This window comes from Choloepus didactylus, chromosome 5, assembly GCF_015220235.1.
Source record: "Choloepus didactylus isolate mChoDid1 chromosome 5, mChoDid1.pri, whole genome shotgun sequence".
Lineage (NCBI taxonomy): Eukaryota > Metazoa > Chordata > Mammalia > Pilosa > Megalonychidae > Choloepus > Choloepus didactylus.
The window spans coordinates 160,513,095-160,534,782 of record NC_051311.1 but is presented as its reverse complement, the minus strand read 5'-3'; the positions used below and the strand labels follow the sequence as shown (position 1 = coordinate 160,534,782).

At 42.7% G+C, this 21,688-nt stretch overlaps 1 protein-coding gene across 6 annotated transcripts in view; it reads left to right on the top strand.

Moving 5' to 3' along the window:
• Positions 1-15,365: 15,365 nt before the first annotated feature.
• Positions 15,366-21,688, top strand: part of UPP1 (uridine phosphorylase 1) — a 36,864-nt gene continuing 30,541 nt past the window's right edge. The window contains exon 1 of one of the 6 annotated variants that reach the window (XM_037837204.1): positions 15,366-15,417. Coding sequence is in view for 1 of the 6 variants with exons in the window: in XM_037837196.1 (XP_037693124.1) it covers positions 16,785-16,834 (50 nt within the window). In the remaining 5 variants the exon portion in view is untranslated. Of the gene's footprint in view, positions 15,418-15,560; positions 15,731-15,750; positions 15,855-16,572; positions 16,835-18,283; positions 18,336-21,688 lie in introns of those variants that run through there. The other 5 variants (XM_037837197.1, XM_037837199.1, XM_037837196.1 and 2 more) reach the window with 5 other exon arrangements.

Here is a 21,688-nt window from a genome sequence, read left to right as displayed (position 1 = left end):
CACAGGGTGCAAGGTACAATAGAAACCAATTTTAAAAGAGACAACATATTTTTACCCCTGTACTTCCCAATGTATCCTTCAATGTATCTATCATTTCTACTATTCTCTATTTTATTTTGTTCCCATCAAATCATCTATAATTCAAAAGCTGAAAGAAGCCACATATATTTGTGCACCAAGATGGCATGCACCCAGAGACCGGGGGCCCTTCCTGTGATGGCTGGTGACTGTGGAAGGGGTGGAGGGTGTGTGTGGGTGTGCAGGAGAGAGAGGGGAGCAGGGGGAGAGAGAAGTCAGCACTACCAACCTTCCACACATATCTGACCCTAATATAAGAACCCCTACATTTATTTTCCTGTATTATTTTCCTTTGTGTACTGGATGCCTTGTAGAGCACAGGGAAACAATGAGTAGGACATATATGCTAAGAGATTTGATGCAAGGAATTGGGGCTGGCTGGGCATATCCCGTAAAGGCTGTCTGGATCTCTCAGGCACAGGCTGACGCTGCCCTCCACAGGTAGAATTTTCTCTTCAGGGAAGCCACACCTCTGCTTTCAATGAAGTGAATCCAGCCCACCCAGATTTTCTGATATAATCTCCTGAATTTAAAGTCAACTGATTACAGAGGTTCATCACATCTACAAAATACCTTCGTCCCTAGATTTATGCTTAACTGGGGACTATCACCTCCTCAAGTTGACAGAAAAAAATTGAGGGTCACAAGTAGTCAGTGTTTACTTTCCTATTTTTTTCACTTTTCAAAAAAAAAAAGAAAGCCAAACCATAAATGTTCAACCTAATAAACTGCTATAAAACAAGCTGTCTTGCAGTCACAGCCAAAGTCCACAAACAACAGTGCAGCCCCCACCACGCAATCACTGTCTGCTTTTCTGAAATTTGTTTCCTGCTTTTCTTTATAATCTTCCTCCTCCTTATGAATCCTAGACAATATAGTTTAGTCTTGCTTTGTCTTTTTACTTTAAGTAAATGGAATCATATAAATCTGTACTTGTGTCTTTCTTCTTTTACTCGGTATTATGTATTTAAACCTCACCTATCAATTGTTCATTTCTGCTATATGTGTGTTGTATACTATTGCAAAAAGAAAAAGATTTAAATGTCCAGGATACAACTGAAAATCTCCCATCATACCTAGAAGCAGGAAGTTTACAACTTGAGTGAGGAAAGCACCATAAATCAGAAGTTGAAACTACCTGACAAGGAATTCAAAGCAGCTATCCTAAACATGCTTAAACAATTACAAATTATCTTGAAACAAATGAAAAAAATAGAAAATCTTAGCAAGAAATAGAAGTTTTTAAAAAAGAACAATGAATACTATATTAATGAAAAATATAATAAAAGAAATTTTAAACATTCGGAAGATAGGCTTAATAGTAGAGATGACAGAGGACAGAAGTAGTGAACTTGAGAAAAAATCAGTAAAACTTTCCATTCTGAAAAACAGAGAGAAAACAGGCTGAAAAATAAAAAATAAGGACAGAGCCTCAGGGGCCTGTGGGATAATGACAAAAACTCTAAAATGTATGTTCTTAGAGTTCTAGAAGGAAAGTAGAAAGAGAGTGGGGTTTAATTTGACAAAAGACACATATCTTTCTTTTAAAGCTGAGTGGACCCCAAGTAGGACAAACCCAAATAAATCCATACCAAGACACATCATATAAACTTGTTAACAATAAAGCCAAAGGAAAACAAATCTTGAAAGCAGTGAGAGAGAATGACATGTTAGCTATTAGTGAACACCTATTGGAATGACAGATGATTTCTCATTAAATCATGGAGGCCAAAGAGGGTGACACAACATTTTTTTCAAGTGTTAAAAGAAAAGAACTGTCAATTGTAAATTCTACATGGGATGAAACAATCCTTCAGGAAAGCAGGGGAAATAAGGACATTCTCAGAAAAAGGAAAACTAGAAGAATTTGTTACTATCAGGCCTACACTATAAGATTGACTAAAGGAAGTTCTTCAAATAGAAAGAAAATGATAAAAGAAAATCTTGGGGCATAAAAAGGAAGAAAGATCAACAGAGTAGAAATATGAGTACACACAATAGACTATCTTATTCTTTATGAAATTTATAAATCATATTTAATGATTTAAGTAACAATTATAATACCATCTGATTCCCAAGACAATGCTATTTAAAAATGGTGGACGTTAAAGGACCTAAATGGAACTATCATTTCCACACTTGGTAGAATATTGGTATCAGTAGACTGTGATGTCACATATGTATATTGTAATAGCCGGAGCAACCACTATGAAAAATTTCCAAAGAGATATACTCAAAAACATTAGAAATAAATCAAGATGGAATTCCCACATAAATATTCAGGTAACTCACAGGAAAGAAAGAAAAACAGAGGAATGAGAAACAGGCAAAGCAAACAGGAAACAAAAAATAAAATGATAGATTAAACCTTAAAATATCAAAGGTAAATTTACCTTAAATATAAATGGTTTAAATACAGCATTCAAAAAGAAGAGCTTGTCAGAGTGGGTTAAAAAAAAATTAAAAACCACTACGCAACTATATAGTGTTTAAATAAATTCTACTTCAATTCAACAGATGAGTAGATTGAAAGTAAAAGGATACAAAAAAAAAAAAAGGATAAGCCATGCACACATTAATTAAAAAAAAAAAGTAGGCATGGTTATATTAATATCTGAGAAGAAGACTTTAGCCTTTAGAACAAATAAAATTACTAGAGACAAAGAGACATTACGTAATGCTAAAAGGATCAATTTGGCAAGAAACGTAAGTCCCTAAATGTGTAAACACCAAACAACAGAGCATCAAAATACATGAAGCAAAAACTGACAGAGTTACAAGCAGAAATAGACAAATCTGGAATATAGTTGGGGACTTCAACACCCCCTGTCTCAGGACATGACAGAACTAGACTGCAAGTCTGCAATGATGTAGAAGATCTGAACAATACAATCGCCCAACAGGATGTAATTGAAACATATAGAACATGCCTGTCAGCAACAGCAGACGACACTTTTTTTTTTTGAGTGCTCATGGAATATCCACCAAGATAGATCATATCTTGGGACATAAAACCAACTTCAACAGATTTAAAACAATTGAAACCATACAGAGCATATTCTCTGAACATAACGAAATCATATTAGAAATCATTAACAGAAAGGCAGCAGGAAAATTTCTAAACAATGGATATTTAAAAACATACCTCTAAATAGCCAATGGGGCAAAGAGGAAGTCTCAAAGGAAACAAAAAAATACACGTATCTGAACAAAAATGAAAATATAACATATCGGAGGCGGGGCAAGATGGCAGACTGGTGAGCTGTATGTTTTAGTTACTCCTCCAGGAAAGTAGGTAGAAAGCCAGGAACTGTGTGGACTGGACACCACAGAGCAATCTGACTTTGGGCATACTTCATACAACACTCATGAAAACGTGGAACTGCTGAGATCAGCGAAATCTGTAAGTTTTTGCGGCCAGGGGACCCGCGCCCCTCCCTGCCAGGCTCAGTCCCCTGGAAGGAGGGGCTGTCAGCTCCAGGAAGGAGAAGGGAGAACTGCAGTGGCAGCCCTTATCGGAAACTCATTCTACTGATCCAAACTCCAACCATAGATAGACTGAGACCAGACACCAGAGAATCTGAGAGCAGCCAGCCCAGCAGAGAGGAGACAGGCATAGAGAAAAAAAACAACACGAAAAACTCCAAAATAAAAGCGGAGGATTTTTGGAGTTCTGGTGAACATAGAAAGGGGAAGGGCAGAGCTCAGGCCCCGAGGCACATATGCAAATCCCGAAGAAAAGCTGATCTCTCTGCCCTGTGGACCTTTCCTTAATGGCCCTGGTTGCTTTGTCTCTTAGCATTTCAATAACCCATTAGATCTGTGAGGAGGGCCCTTTTTTTTTTTTTTTTTTTTTTAATCTTTTTTTCTTTTTCTAAAACAATTACTCTAAGAAGCCCAATACAGAAAGCTTCAAAGACTTCCAATTTGGGCAGGTCAAGTCAAGAGCAGAACTAAGAGAGCTCTGAGACAAAACGCAATAATCCAGTGGCTGAGAAAATTCACTAAACACCACAACTTCCCAAGAAAAGGAGGGTGTCCACTCACAGCCATCATCCTGGTGGACAGGAAACACTCCTGCCCATTGCCAGCCCCATAACCCAGAGCTGCCCCAGACAACCCAGTGTGATGGAAGTGCTTCAAATAACAGGCACACACCACAAAACTGGGCGTGGATATTAGCCTTCCCTGCAACTTCAGCTGATTGTCCCAGAGTTGGGAAGGTAGAGCAGTGTGAATTAACAAAGCCCCATTCAGCCATCATTTCAGCAGACTGGGAGCCTCCCTACACAGCCCAGCAGCCCAGAACTGCCCTGGGGGGACGGCACTCACCTGTGACATAGCACAGTCATCCCTCAACAGAGGACCCGGGGTGCACGGCCTGGAAGAGGGGCCCACTTGCAAGTCTCAGGAGCCATACGCCAATAACAAGGACTTGTGGGTCAGTGGCAGAGACAAACTGTGGCAGGACTGAACTGAAGGATTAGACTATTGCAGCAGCTTTAAAACTCTAGGATCACCAGGGAGATTTGATTGTTAGAGCCACCCCCCATCCCTGACTGCCCAGAAACACACCCCATATACAGGGCAGGCAACACCAACTACACACGCAAGATTGGTACACCAATTGGACCCCACAAGACTCACTCCCCCACTCACCAAAAAGGCTAAGCAGGGGAGAACTGGCTTGTGGAGAACAGGTGGCTCGTGGACGCCACCTGCTGGTTAGTTAGAGAAAGTGTACTCCACGAAGCTGTAGATCTGATAAATCAGAGATAAGGACTTCAATTGGTCTACAAATCCTAAAAGAACCCTATCAAGTTCAGCAAATGCCACGAGGCCAAAAACAACAGAAAATTATAAAGCATAGGGAAAAACCAGACGATATGGATAACCCAAGCCCAAGCACCCAAATCTAAAGATCCGAAGAGACACAGCACCTAGAGCAGCTACTCAAAGAACTAAAGACGAACAATGAGACCCTAGTACGGGATACAAAGGAAATCAAGAAGACCCTAGAAGAGAATAAAGAAGACATTGCAAGACTAAATAAAAAAATGGATGATCTTATGGAAATTAAAGAAACTGTTGACCAAATTAAAAAGATTCTGAACACTCATAGTACAAGACTAGAGGAAGTTGAACAACGAATCAATGACCTGGAAGATGACAGAATGGAAAATGAAAGCATAAAAGAAAGAATGGGGAAAAAAATTGAAAAAATCGAAATGGACCTCAGGGATATGATAGATAATATGAAACGTCCGAATATAAGACTCATTGGTGTCCCAGAAGGGGAAGAAAAGGGTAAAGGTCTAGGAAGAGTATTCAAAGAAATTGTTGGGGAAAACTTCCCAAATCTTCTAAACAACATAAATACACAAATCATAAATGCTCAGCGAACTCCAAATAGAATAAATCCAAATAAACCCACTCCGAGACATATACTGATCACACTATCAAACACAGAAGAGAAGGAGCAAGTTCTGAAAGCAGCAAGAGAAAAGCAATTCACCACATACAAAGGAAACAGCATAAGACTAAGTAGTGACTACTCAGCAGCCACCATGGAGGCAAGAAGGCAGTGGCACGATATATTTAGAATTCTGAGTGAGAAAAATTTCCAGCCAAGAATACTTTATCCAGCAAAGCTCTCCTTCAAATTTGAGGGAGAGCTTAAATTTTTCACAGACAAAGAAATGCTGAGAGAATTTGCTAACAAGAGACCTGCCCTACTGGAGATACTCAAGGGAGCCCTACAGACAGAGAAACAAAGAAAGGACAGAGAGACTTGGAGAAAGGTTCAGTACTAAAGAGATTCGGTATGGGTACAATAAAGGATATTAATAGACAGAGGGGAAAAATATGACAAACATAAACCAAAGGATAAGATGGCTGATTCAAGAAATGCCTTCACGGTTATAACGTTGAATGTAAATGGATTAAACTCCCCCATTAAAAGATATAGATTCGCAGAATGGATCAAAAAAAAATGAACCATCAATATGTTGCATACAAGAGACTCATCTTAGACACAGGGACACAAAGAAACTGAAAGTGAAAGGATGGAAAAAAATATTTCATGCAAGCTACAGCCAAAAGAAAGCAGGTGTAGCAATATTAATCTCAGATAAAATAGACTTCAAATGCAGGGATGTTTTGAGAGACAAAGAAGGCCACTACATACTAATAAAAGGGGCAATTCAGCAAGAAGAAATAACAATCGTAAATGTCTATGCACCCAATCAAGGTGCCACAAAATACATGAGAGAAACACTGGAAAAACTAAAGGAAGCAATTGATGTTTCCACAATAATTGTGGGAGACTTCAACACATCACTCTCTCCTATAGATAGATCAACCAGACAGAAGACCAATAAGGAAATTGAAAACCTAAACAATCTGATAAATGAATTAGATTTAACAGACATCTACAGGACATTACATCCCAAATCACCAGGATACACATACTTTTCTAGTGCTCACGGAACTTTCTCCAGAATAGATCATATGCTGGGACATAAAACAAGCCTCAATAAATTTAAAAAGATTGAAATTATTCAAAGCACATTCTCTGACCACAATGGAATACAATTAGAAGTCAATAACCATCAGAGACTTAGAAAATTCACAAATACCTGGAGGTTAAACAACACACTCCTAAACAATCAGTGGGTTAAAGAAGAAATAGCAAGAGAAATTGCTAAATATATAGAGACGAATGAAAATGAGAACACAACATACCAAAACCTATGGGATGCAGCAAAAGCAGTGCTAAGGGGGAAATTTATAGCACTAAATGCATATATTAAAAAGGAAGAAAGAGCCAAAATCAAAGAACTAATGGATCAACTGAAGAAGCTAGAAAATATAACATATCAAAATATGTGGGACACAGCTACTGCACTGCTTAGAGGGAACTTTCTAGCACTAAGTGCTTACTTTAGAAAGGCGGAAAGGCCTCAAATCAATAATTTAATTTCCTAACTCAAGAAACTAGGAAAAGAACGGCAAAATACTCCTAGAGCAACAAGCATAACAATCAGAGCAGAAACCAATAAAGTAGAAAATAGGAAAACAATAGAAAAAATTAATGAAACAAAAATCTGGTTTTTCAAAAAAGTGAATAAAATTGATAAATCTCTAGCAAGACTGATAAGTATAAAAAGAGAGAAGGTACAAATCACCAATACTGACAATGAAATGGGGGACATTGGAACAGATACTGCAGCTATTAAAAAGAAAATTAGAGAATACTATGACCAACTTTACGTTCATAAATTTGACCGCTTAGAAGAAATGGACCAATTCCTTTAAAACCACAAACAACACAAAATCAATCAATATGAAATAGACAAACTAAGAAATCTTATAACCATTAATACAATTGAATTCATAATTTAAAAGCTTCTGAAAAAGAAATCTTCAGATCAAAATGGTTTCACTGGAGAATCCTACCAAACATTAAAAGAAAAATTGATGCCAGTTATTCACAATCTCTTCCAGAAAATGGAAGAGGAGGAAATTCACTTTATTTAAGAGGACAGAACTTCCCAATTCATTTTATGAATGTATCATAGCCCTAATATCAAAACCAAAGTCAGTACAGAGAAAGAAAATTACAGATTCACATTTCTCATGAACATAGATACAAACACTCAATAATATATTAGCAAACTGAATCTAACAACATATAAAAAGAATTATAGATCATAACTAAGTAGGATTTATGCCAGGTTTGCAAGGTGCCTCAACCTTTAAAAATTGATCAATGAGACATAATGCTGAGTGAAATAAGCCAGGCAAAAAAAGAGAAATATATGCTACCACTAATGTAAACATTGAAAAATGTAAAACAAATGGTTTATAATGTAGAATGTAGGGGAACTAGTGATAGAGAGCAATTAAAGAAGGGGGAATGATAACCCGTTAAGAACAGATAAGCTGTTCTTGTGGGTAAATTTAACATTCTGGGAATGCCCAGGAATGACTATGGTCTGTTAATTTCTGATGGGTGTGGTAGGAACAAGTTCACAGAAATGTTGCTGTATTAGGTTATTTTCTTGGGGTAGAGTAGGAACATGTTGGAAGTAAATTAGTTATCTTAGTTTAGTTGTCTTTTTCTTACTCCCTTTTTATGATTTGTTTGAAATGTTTTTTGTATTGTAAGTTTTTAAAAAAAATTTTTTTTGATATAGTTGATTTAAAAAAAAAAGTTAATTTAAGAAAAATGAAAAAAATATGCAGAGCCCCCTTGAAGAGCTGGTGGAGAATGCAGGGGTATTGGGCTTCCCCACCTCGATGGTTGCTAATGTGCTCACAGACATAGGGAACTGGTGGTTTGATGGGTTGAGCCCTCTACCATAGGTTTTACCCTTGGGAAGACAGTTGCTGCAAAGGAGAGGCTAGGCCTCCCTACAATTGTGCCTAAGCGCCTCCTCCTGAATGCCTCTTTGTTGTTCAGATGTGGCCCTCTCTCTCTAGCTAAGCCAACTTGAAAGGTGAAATCACTGCCCTCCCCCCTACATGGGATCTGACACCCAGGGGAGTGAATCCCCCTGGCAACATGGAATATGACTGCTGGGGAGAAATCTAGACCTGGCATCATATGATTGAGAACATCTTCTTGACCAAAAGGGGGATGTGAAAGGAAATGAAATAAGCTTCAGTAGCAGAGAGAGTCCAAAAGGAGCCGAGAGGTCACTCTGGTGGACACTCTCACGCACAATATAGACAGCCGTTTTTAGGTTCTAATGAATTGGAATAGCTAGCAGTAAACACTTGAAACTATCAAACTACAACCCAGAACCCGTGAATCTTGAAGATGATTGTACAAAAATGTAGCTTATGAGGGGTGACAATGTGATTGGGAAAGCCATGTGGACCACACTCCCCTTTGTCTCATTTATGGATGGAAGAATAGAAAAATGGGGGAGAGGGGGAGGCACCCAGTGTTCTTTTTCATTTTAATTTTTAACTTTTATTCTTATTATTTTTGTGTGTGTGGTAATGAAAATGTCAAAAATTAATTTTTGTCATGAATGCACAACTATATAATGGTACTGTAAACAATTGAATGTACGCTTTGTTTTGTATGACTGCATGGCATGTGAATACATCTCAATAAAAATGAATTAAAAAAATCAATCAATGCAATCCATTATACCAGCATGCTAAAGAAGAGAACAAGCATTGGACAAAATTGAACACCCCTACCCGATTAAAATCCTCAATATGTTAGGACTAAAAGGGGACTATTTTAAGTTGATAAAGAACATTTACAAAACAACCTATGGTGAACATTATACTTGATTGTGAAAGACTGAATACTTTAGCCCTAAGATCAGAACAAGACAAGATATCTGTCCTCATCTCTAGTGTTCAACGTAGTACTAAAAGTTCTAGCCATAGCAACAAGGCAAAGAAAATAAAATAAATGGCATTCAGGGAAGAAAGGAAGAAATATAACTATCTCTAGTTGTGGATGACATGATTACCTATGTAGAAAATTGCGAAGAATCTACAACAATAACAATACATACACAAGAAAACTCTAGATGTAATAAGTGAGTTCAGCAAAGTCACAAGATAAAACAAATAAAAAATTCATATTTCTGAATATTAACAGTAAACATACAGAAACTGAAATTTAAAACAGAATACCATCTACAATCTCTCCAAAGATAATGAAATAATTAGGTATACTGATGACAAAAAATGTACAGGATTTGTATGCTGAAAATGACAAAATGCTGATGGAAGAAATAAAAAAAGACCCAAATGACGGAGAGACATACTTTGTTCATGGATCAGAAGACTCAATGTAGAAAAGGTGTCAATTCTCCCCAAATTGAGTTATAGGCTTAATATAATTCCCATTACAATCTCAGCAAGGTTTTTATTAGACATAGACAAGCTTATTCTAAAATTTTTAAGGACAAGCACAGACGTTAGAACAGCTAAAACAACCTTGAGAAAGAAGACTCAAGTGAGAAGAATCATTCCACCTGATATTAAAGCCTCCTATGTATCTACAATAATCAAGACAGTGTGGTATTGACAGAGGAGGGATAGACACATAGATCACTGGAACAGAACAGAAAACCCCGAAGTAGGCTCATACAAATATGCTCAATTGACTTGTGACAAAGATACAAATGGAGATGGACAGACTCTTCAGTAAATGGCACAGAAGCCAAGACATTCATAGGTAACTGTAACCTAAGCTTCACACCTTATGCAGAGATTAACTCAAAAGTATCATTTTATTCTATTTAAATGCAAACCATACAACTATAAAACTTTTAGAACAAAACACAGGAGAAAATTTTTGGGATTCAGGACCGGGCAAAGAGTTCTTAGACTTGACACTAAATGCACAATTCAGATAAAGAAAATTTGATAAATTGACCTCATCAAAAAATATTTTGCTCTGTGAAAGCTCATATAAAGAGGATGAAAAGACAAACTAAGAACTGGGATGCAGTATTTGCAAGCTACATACCCAACAAAGTACTCATATCTAGAATACATAAAGAACTCTCAAATCTCAAAAATTAAAAAAAAATCCAATTAGAAAATGGGCAAAAGACATGAATGGCTATACAGATGACATTCAGTACATTAAAAGATATTCAACATCATTCACTATCAAGTAAATGCAAATTAAAATCACCATGAGCGATCACTACACACCTCTCAGACTGGATACAATGAAAAATAGTGACAACAACAAATGTTGGTGAGGATACAGAGAAGCGAGATCACTCATTCATTGCTGGAAGGAATGCAAAATAGTTCAACCACTCTGGAGAACAGATCAGCAGTTTCTTGTACAACTAAACATGCATTTACCCTGCAACCCAGCAGTTGTACTCTTGGTCATTTATTCCAGAGAAATGAAAATTTATGTTCATGCAAAAACCTGAAAAGGAATGTTCTTGGCAGTTTTAGTCTGTAATAACCTAAAACTGGAAAACAGCCCAGATGTCTTTCACGGGTGAATGGTTAAACAAACTGCGATATGTCCACACCCGGGAATACGACCCGGCAATAAAAAGCAGCAAACAAATTGATACATAGCACAACGGCGATGAATCTCCAGAGCATTTATGCTGAGTGAAAAACGCCAGTTTAAAAGTTTATGTATTGTATGATTCCATGTGTATAACATTTTTGAGATGACAAAATTTTCAAAGGGGAGGACAGATTAGCGGCTGCCAAGGCTTAAGGATGGGGGAAATTAGGAAGGCTGTGGGTATGTTTATAAAAGAGCAACACAAGCAATCCTGGTGGTGATGGAACTGTTCCGTACCTTGACTGCAGTGATATCTCATGTAATAAAATTGTATAGAGTAAAATGTACACATTTACATACACACACACACAAATGAGTGAAACTGGAGAAATAAGATTGGAGGTGTGTATGAACGTCAATATTCTGGCATGGTACTTACTATAGTCTTGCAAAATGTTATCATGGGGTGAAACTGGGCAAAGGCTATGGGTTCTTTCTGTTTTATTCCTTTACAACTTCATAATCTAGTATTATCTTTATAAAATGTCACAATTATCTCAAAGAAATTTCAATTAAAAAAATAAAATGGGCCTATGGGCTGAAATCACAGGAGCACGGTGGCGGGAGGTGATTGAGGGTCAGGGAAGGCCCCTCTGGGAGACGACCTTTAATTTGAGACCTAAATGAGGAAGGAAGAGAATGTTTCTGGCCCAGTCAGCGGCCACCAGCAGAAAGGCCTTGAGAAGGAGCTTGGCGTGTGCAGGAAATTGGAAACAAGACAGGAGGTGGGGCAGGATGGTCCCTGAGCTAACCTGTGTGGGACTTAACCCCTCAAGGGTTGCCTAGATTTCCCTGCCAACTGCTTTTCCCATTTCCTAAGTTGGTTTCCCACTGCACTTTAGAAAACGATAAGCAAATTCTGTAGCTTATGCCGACATGCCTTTGACGGTTATTAATGACAATGAGGAAGACGCAACTATCCTGAATTTTCAAAACAACAAAGCAGCAACAAGGGAGGTATCTTAGGGTATTGAATGGTTCTATGAGATGAGTGAGAGATGGAGGGAAAGTACAATTTGAGAAGAACCTACCAATTATCATACATTTTCTATCTTATCAGGTCCTTCCAGCCATCCTGCTGAATGGGCACTATTCCCATTTGATAGACTTGGGGGCTGAGCTCAGATGCTGTGCAGAAGCACGAAGCGTCAGTGACATCCTTGGCATTTGCTTGCTTTTGTGGTTTTTGGATTCCTGGGGTGGGCAATTTGCAGAGGTCCTGCACTTCCCTTTTCAGGCCCCCATTGTGTGTGAAATGCCTGCAGCCTGAATTCTGTCAGTACCACCTTCTCCTGCAGACTAAGACCGAAAGGGCAAGCACAGGTCAGCCGTTGGCATCCATCTGGTTCCTGGAAATTAACTATAAACGTTTTATGGGAACATTTCACTGTTCATTCCTTTTTGTAAACACGAAAATGACTGGGGCAATCTCTGTACTTTTTTTTTTTTCCGCCAAGTTCACGTCTCTCTCTGGTGTGCCCCAATCATATAGAAATCTTCCACTGCCTTGAGTTTCAAGCTGTCAGTTGGGAAAGCGAGTTACCATGGCTAAGGCTGAACTCCAGTTCCTCTGAGGCTCCAGTCTGATGAACAGGGAAATCTAGTACCTCATCACCCTCATCCCTTAGCATAAGGAATCAAGCCTGAGAGCTGAGAGGTGGGTTCCTGGGTGAGCAGAGCCCGAATAACATCATGAGGGACAGAAAGGTACCTGCCACCCACATACAAGGTAGGCTCATGTTTTTCTGCTCCATTCTATGTCAAGAGCAATGAAAATGCTGGATAGTGGCTGCCAGTTTGAATGTATTATGTCCCCCAAAACGTCATTATCATTGAGGCAATCTTGTGTCAGCAGATGTATTAGTGTTGATTAGATTGTAATTCTTTAATTGAGTGTTTCCATGGAGATGTGACCTACCCAACTGTAGGTAGCTCTGATGAGATAATTTCCATGGAGTTGTAGCCCTACCCATTCAGCATGGGCCTTGATTAGTTCACTGGAGCCCTATAAAAGCTCAGACAGAAGGAGCAAGCTTGCTACAGCCAAGAGGGACACTTTGAAGGATACACAGGAGATCAGAGAGGAGCTGCAGTTTATAGAGCAACATTTTGAAGACGGCCTTTAAAAGCAGACTTTTGCTCCGGAGAAGCAAGAGAGGACAAATGCTCCAAGAACAATTAAGAGTGACATTTTTGAGGAACTGCAGCCTAGAGAGGAATGTCCTAGGAGAGGGCCATTTTGAAACCAGAACTCTGGAGCAGTCACCAGCCATGTGCCTTCCCAGCTAACAGGTTTTCCGGACGCCATTGGCCATCCTCCAGTGAGGGTAGCCGATTGTTGATGACTTACCCTGGACACTTTATGGCCTTATGACTGTAACTTTGTAACCAAATAAACCCCGTTTATAAAAGCCGATCCATTTCTGGTATTTTGCATAATAGGCAGCATTAGCAAACTGGAACAGTGATACAGTACATTGGTTTCATGACCTACTTATGGGTCCTGCCAGCTGTTTGGAAAACACTCTTTTCTTTTTTTCAGTCTCTGTCTTCTGACTGGTGTTCTAGAAACCCCATTTTAGGGAATTTCTGCCCTCTCTGAGTCGTGTTCTGGAAAGCTGCAGCTGCCTTTGGGATAAAAGGGAAGAGCAACTGATTCAGGGAAAATTGGGAGTGGGGCTGAGGCAGCTCTTATCTCAAACCAGTATCAGCTACGTTCTTTGGGGGAGCTACAAGGAGTCTGGAGAGACTGGAGTCCAGAACCTGTGGGGCAGTAGGATACCGTTATTTGGTGTAGTCTGGCCTTTCGTGATTCTGTGTGAAGCCTCTCCCAGGGGCACCTTCTCTCATCCAGTCCCCCTATCCTCACCCCTACCCCAGCCCTCTTCTCTCTTGGGCTGCAACTGCTCTCCTCTAAAGGAATGCAAAAGGCCGTGGGGGAGCGACCTAGCCAGTGGTAACACTTTGGTAGCCTTGGTGCTTTCCAGGCTTTTCTGCCTTCTAGCAGCTGCTGCTGAAGGTAGATTCACATGGCTGCTGGTGTGCTGCAAGCTGGCAAACACTGTTGACACAGTGTTTTTCAGGAATGGCTTAGAATTGGCTAGACACTGTTTTCTGTCTGTCCTAGTGACGCGGCTTTAACTTTACAAAAATCTCTTTGGTATTTGCTCACTGTTTTCTGTCTGACCTAGTGACAAGGCTTTAACATTACAAAAAAAAAAAAAAAACAACTCTTTGGTATTTGCACACTGTTTTCTGTCTGTCCTAGTGACAAGGCTTTAACTTAACACACACAATAAAACTCTCTGGGTTTTGCACAGTTTTCTTTCTGTCCTAGTGGCAAGGCTTTAACTTTACAAAACAAAACAAAACAAAACAAACAAACAAAAAACAAAACTCTTTGGTATTTGCTTGATTTCCCTGTTCCTGTGCTGCCTCTTGAAAATGAAGGAACACGAGTCTTTAACTTCCAGGAGGTCACACCCCACCGCAGTCAACCTCCACAGAGAGTCTGAGGAAGGGGATCTCCCTTTTGGGAAACAGATACTGGGTGTGTGTGCCTGCTCCCGGGACTGTCCCCCATCCTCTTCCTCCCGGAGTTCTGTGTCCTCTGTCAGAGTTCATGTCAGGGAATCCTGTGGAAGAACCGGCAGAGCCTGTGAGAAGAAGGAGCATCGGTAGCAGGCGGTTCCTGGACAGTTTGCAGGGCAGAGTCCCTGGACCCAGACACTCGGGGTTTTGGTTTGAGGTACAGTTCTGCAGTCTTAGCTGAGTGGCTGTGAATGAGTCACTTCCCTTCTCTGGGCCTCCATTTCCCTAGCCAGTCGGAGGTGACTGTCTCCGGCTCTTGGATTTTCCCCCAGCTACTGGAGAGCTCCCGGGATCAGGAAGGTCCCACAAAATGCCACAAAGGGGAGATTGAGGGAACACAGAGCTGACAGGACCCACATTGCTGACCACCAGCCCGGGGCGCATTCCCCGGAGAACACTGTCATACCTCTCGACACTTTCTCATAGTTGGTCCCAGCACCCAGGGGATGGGCGAACCTCTCCCCTCAGACCTGGTGACTTTGGGACTTTGGGCTGATCAATGATCCTCTTTGATCCAAGTTTCCTCAGCTGTAAAACGAGATTTACTCTGGGGGTGCTTAATGAGTGACAGGAAGGTCTTATTCACAGTTGCCCATCTGCTCCAAAGAGGCGGGAAACAATAGCAGGCAGGGGCTCCCGGCGACTTGCCCGGGCGTGGCTGGGGTGGGCAGGTAAGGAAGGTGAGGGGTGGGGCAGGGGCGTGTCCGGCAGGGGCGGCCCCGGTCGCCGACCACTGAGTCACTCCGGCCAAGGCCAGGGGGCCGGGCGGTGACCCCGGGGCGGACATCTTACTTAAATCTCCCCGCGGGGTCAGCGACTGCCCGGCGCCGTTTCCCACGCGGTCGGTCCCGCCAGCCTCCTGGGAGCTGCCTAGGCCCGGGTCCCGGGTGCGAGCGGCCTTTGTCTCCCGCGTCGCTGTGAAAAGGTGGCGCAAAGGCTCTCACACAGGTGCCTGCGCGGGGCGCTGAAGGCCGGGACTGACGGGTGAGTGCGCGCCACCAGGGCCCCTCCCGGGCGTGCGGATTCCGCTTTCCGGCCTCGAGTCCCCACTTTGCAGAGTGCTCGCCGGTCGCCTACTTTGGCAACGTTCCCACTGCCTCCATGGGAGGTGATAGGGCTCGGGTTTACGGCGGCCGTGAGCTGGGAAGGATGTGCGAGCGGCGGGCCGGGGAGGGTGTGCTGAGAGCGGGGCAGGAGAGGATGTGCGGAAGGCAGGGTCCCGGGAGGGTGCGCGGGCGGAGGGGCCAGGAAGGGTGCGCGAGGAGTGGGGTCCGGGGAGGGTGCGCGGGGAGCCGGGCCGGGGAGGGTGCGCGGAGAGCGGGTCCGGGGAGGGTGCGCGGGAGGCCGGGCCGGGGAGGGTGCGCGGAGAGCGGGTCCGGGGAGGGTGCGCGGGAGGCCGGGCCGGGAAGGGTGCGCGGAGAGCGGGTCCGGGGAGGGTGCGCGGGGAGCCGGGCCGGGGAGGGTGCGCGGAGAGCGGGTCCGGGGAGGGTGCGCGGGAGGCCGGGCCGGGAAGGGTGCGCGGAGAGCGGGTCCGGGGAGGGTGCGCGGAGAGCGGGTCCGGGGAGGGTGCGCGGGGAGCCGGGCCGGGCCGGGAAGGGTGCGCGGAGAGCGGGTCCGGGGAGGGTGCGCGGGGAGCCGGGCCGGGAAGGGTGCGCGGAGAGCGGGGCCGGGGAGGGTGCGCGGGGAGCCGGGCCGGGGAGGGTGCGCGGGGAGCCGGGCCGGGGAGGGTGCGCGGAGAGCGGGTCCGGGGAGGGTGCGCGGGAAGCCGGGCCTGGGAGGGTGCGGGGAGGATGTGCTTCCTCCTGTCTGCCCGCAGCCGGATGTCTCGGTCTCCGGGTGAGGATCCCACCTGGTGGAGGTGACGTAAGGGAGGAGGCGAGCGTGGGGTGCAGGACCCGGGCGGGTGCAGCACCCGGAGAAAGCGCACAAAGGCGCCCCTGGGGCAGTCCCGAGCCCGGATGCGAAGGGGGAGGGCGAGAACCTCTTGAACTGTGCTGGGCGCCCTCACTTGAACAGCAAAGACTAGAAAGTGACGTCAATGGGAAGTGGAAGTCCTCGCTCCCCCTACCTTTTTTCTTGGGAGAGGAGGTAAAGTTACGTTTTGGAGAAAGATTGGTACGCCTTCAGGGTTCAAATAGATTTTAGAATATATTAATTCAGCAAAACGTTGCAGCGTTAAATATTGACACCGAGTTATCCGTCAGCTCCAAAGAGAAATTTTGCTGTCTTTGTTATAGAACACTACTACTAATTTGCATGGCGGGTGGGTCCTTTTACAGTTCTTTTACATGATAACTCGTTCTCAGATCTGGAGGGGCTCAGAGAGAGGAAGGAGCTCGCCCTGCTGGCCCCAGTGGCTGCCCCAGACCTCCCCAATCCAGGGTTTGGCCGAGGTGACACATATCCTCTCTCCCTGGCTGCCTTCCTGCCTTCCACTCCAGAGATCTGGCCCTTCTCAACCTATATATATATATATGTAAAAGAAAGCAAAACTTCTAGTTTTTCCTTCTCTCCTAAAGATAAAAACTGAACATTCCATCCCCACCCCCACAATTTACATTTGAAATATATTCATTCAAATAATATTGTAAACATTTACATAATAAGCTATTTACACAAGGAACTTACCTTTTCATTAAAACCAAAAAATGTTCACAGGTTTTTTTTTTTGTTTTGTTTTTTAATCCTAAGAAATTGGATGTGGAAGAGAATTTTATGGTCCCCTAGTTTTTGGCAAGTCCCCAGGTGCTCCTAGCAAGCACTTCTGGAACACAGAGCCAGGAAAGGTGAAATACAACTTATCTTCGAGAAATGGGGACTCTCCTTCCTTGAGGGTGGAATTCTAGAGCATCTTTGTAAAATGTTAGAAGATCTGTTTTGTAAAGCCTGGTACCTTTGGCACTTCCCTGAGCACTAGGGCCAAATTTGACCTGCTGAGTTGACTGGGGCTTTGGGAAAGCAATCAGCTCTCTGTGACAGCTCTGTCTCCCAGAGTCAAGGGCACAAACACTACCAAAACCTTCATTTGAATGTCCCAGTATTACTCTTTAGTTAGATAGGAGTTTTGAAAGAGAGTTTGAAAATATCTGCTTCCATGAGAGGATTCTGTCCCAGCCATCGTCTTCCTTCCCTTGTTCCTCTTTGATCTTAGTCCGGGGTTTCTCTTAACTATTGATTCCTGGGTTTTTCCCTTGGCTCCTAATTCCCACCTGTGTCAGTTTGGATGTATTATGTCCCCCAAAACACCATGTTCTTTAATGCAATCTTGTGGGGGCTGATGTATTAGTGTTGATTGTTTTCATGGAGCTGTGACTAGTAGCACCTTTGATTAGGGTGTGACCTGTTGATAGGATTGTTTCCATGGAGGTGTGGCCCTGCCCATTCACTTTGGGTCTTGATTTAATTACTGGAGCCCTATAAAAGCTCAGAAATAGAAGGACTTCAGAGCAGCTGCAGCCAAGAGGGACACTTTGAAGAATGCACAGGAGCTGAGAGTGGAGCTGAAACATGACCTGGTATCAGCAGATGCCAACCATGTGCCTTCCCAGCTAACAGGTTTTCCAGATGCCATTGGCCTTCCTTTCATAAGGTATACTTGTGTTGATACCTTCATTTGGACATTTTCATGGCCTTCCAACTGTAACTCTGTAACCAAATAAACCCCCTTTAGAAAAGCCAATCCATTTCTGGTATTTTGCATAGTGGCGGCATTAGCAAACCGGAGCACCACCTGCTGGGGTTTCCCACAGACAGCTTCATCTCATACCCAGGCTTCATTTCTCACCATGCCATCTCAACAATTGTCAACCTTGCCCCCTGCTTTCCTGCTTACTGTGTCTTTCCTTATTGTCCCTGTTAGAAAGAGGCATCCCTGACTGCCTCTCCCTCATGCCACCTTCCATTCAGTCCTTAGGCATTACATCCTGACTCTCAAAGGCACCCCCACCTGGCTGTTCATAGTGCTACTGACTCCCTTGGGCTTTCATCCAGCCCTTCAATTCTGGCATTCCTGCTCACTCTGTCACCCTCAAATCTACTTTCCAAGCTGTGCTGCAATCGTGGTTCTAAACCACAAATCTCTGACTGTTGCCCCCTGCCTACAGTCTTCCAAAGGTCCCCAGTCACCCATAGAATGGTGGCTCAGGTTTTTTATCATAATGCCAGCCTCCTCTGAGTTGACCTCCAAACTCCTCCCCAGTTTTCCTCTCCCCATGCTGTGCCATTTCTCTCTCCATCCTTGCCTTCTTGCTTTGTTCATGCTGTTATTTCTGTGTCCAATGCCCTCCTCTCTCCACATCTTCCCCTGCTATCTTTTCCTGGCTGATTCCTAGTGTTCCTTAAGAACCAATCATTGCCTCCTCCTAGAAGGATCCTGGGTTTGCCTTTCTTCTTTTTTTTTTTTAAGGAGTTTTAGTGAGATATATCCACACACCACACAATCCATCCATAGCCTTTATTCTTTTCTGCTCCCCACTTCATGGCTGGACTAAAGAAACCTTCCAGGTCTTGTCCACACCTTGTGCTTGGGCTCTCACTTAGCCACCTTGGTTTGCCATCTTGGGTACACACACCGAACTCCAGCTTTTTGGGGTCCTGGGGCTTTCTCATCTCTCTCCAGATCATATGTATCCAAGTAGATGCTTTTGCACTAAACAAGAGTCTAAACTGAAGAGGTACACAATAAAGATCCAGAGGAGAGCAATCTGTTGGTCTTCTTAATTCCCCAGGTTCTCTCTTAAGTTGTTTATTTAAATGATTAATGTATGAAACGCTTAGCACTTTGTGACATCTTGTAGATGCCAGTAAGTATCTTATATTATCTGTTACCAAAACGTTGAAGGACTTCTTCCCCATGCGGTTGCTGAAGTAATCGCCAAGTCTCTTGGCGGGATGGATCGGTAGAAGTCAAGAACCAAATCAAGTTTTCCCGTGTGTGTACAGAGGCTTCAGTAGAATAACTCTGAGAAGATTTAGCAACTGGCTTTTCTCAGTTTCATCAGTAGACAGGAAATGGGAGGTTGCAACAGGGTTCGCTCTCAGATAATGACCAAGCTGAAAGCCTTTTTTTTGTCTTTTACAAAATCAAATATGTTTCATTGGGAAATAAGAAGTGAATAGTTTCTCTGAAGGAAAAATGTCCAGAAAGCACAGTAATTTTATTTCAGAAAACAATTAAAAAAGCAATTGTCAGACTGACAAAGAAAAAAAGAGAGAAGATGCTAATAAGTAAAATCAGAAATGAGAAAAGAGTCATTATCACTGTCCCCATAGAAATAAGAAAGATCATAAGAGGATACTATGAACAACTGTATGCCAACAAATTAGACAACTTAGATGAAATGCACAATTTCCTAGAAATGCACAAATGGCCTACACTGACTCAAAAAGAAATCCAAGACCTCAACAGACCAATTACAAGTAAAGAAATTGAATTGGTCATCAGAAACCTCCCAAAAAAGAAAACCCAGGACCAGATGGCTTCACAGGTGAATTCTACCAATCATTCCAAAAAGAATTAATACCAATCCTGCACAAACTCTTCCAAAAAGTTGAAAAAGGAGGAAACACTACCTAACTCATTCAATGAAGCCAACATCACTCTAATACCAAAGAGAGATAAAGATACTACAAGAAAATTACAGACCAATCTCTCTAATGAATATAGATGCAAAAATCCTCAACAGAACACTTGCAAATCAAACCCAACAGCACATTAAAATAATTATACAACATGATCAAGTAGTTTTTATCCCAGGTATGCAAGGGTGGTTCAACGTAAGTGTTCTGGTTTGCTAATGCTGACGTTATACGAGATACCAGAAATGCATTGGCTTTTATAAAGGGGATTTATTAGGTTACAAATTTGCAATTCTGAGGCCATAAAAGTACCCAAACTGAGGCACCAACAGGAGGATACCTTCACTGAGAAGTGGCCAATTCCACCTGGAACACCTCTGTCAGCTGGGAAGGCACGTGGCTGGCATCTGCTTGTCCTTTGCTCCCACTTTGTGTTTCAAAATGGCTTTCTCCAAAATGTCTCAGGGTGTCTGTCTGTCTTAGCTCCTCCTTCTCAGTTCCTCTGTGTCTTTGCTTCTTCCTCCCAGGACTTGTCTCTCTAAGTATCTGGGGTCCTCTCTTAGATTCTCTGGGGCAAACTCTGGGCTTCATCTCTTAGCATCTCCAAATGTCCTTCTGTCTGCATTTCCAAGCATCTCTAAGCATCTCTATTGGCTCTGGCTCCTGTCTCTCTTCCTGAGCCTTTTAAAGGACTACAGTGATCTAATTAAGACTGTTCTGGTTTGCTAATGCTGCTGGAATGCAAAACACCAGAGATGGATTGGCTTTTATGAAAGGGGGTTTATTTGGTTACACAGTTACAGTCTTAAGGCCATATAGTGTCCAAGTTAACACATCAGCAATTGGGTACCTTCACTGGAGGATGGCCAATGGTGTCTGGAAAACCTCTGTTAGCTGGGAAGGCACATGGCTGGTGTTTGCTCCAAAGTTCTGGTTTCAAAATGACTTTCTCCTAGGACGTTCCTCTCTAGGCTGCAGTTCCTCAAAAATGTCACTCTTAGTTGCACTTACAATATTTATCCTCTCTTAGCTTCTCTGGAGCAAGAGACTGCTTTCAACAGCGTCTTCAAATGTCTCTCATCTGCAGCTGCTGTGCTTTCTTCAAAGTGTCCCTCTTGGCTGTAGCAGCTTTCTCCTTCTGTCTGATCTTATATAGTGCTCCAGTAATTTAATTCAGACCCACCCTGAATGGGCGGGGCCAACACCTCCATGGAAATTATCTCATCAGAGTCATCACCTACAGCTGCATGGGGTGCATGTCCATGGAAACACTCAAAGAATTACAATCTAATTAACACTGATAGGTCTGACCACACAAGATTACATCAAAGATAATGGTGTTTGGGGGACATAATACATTCAACC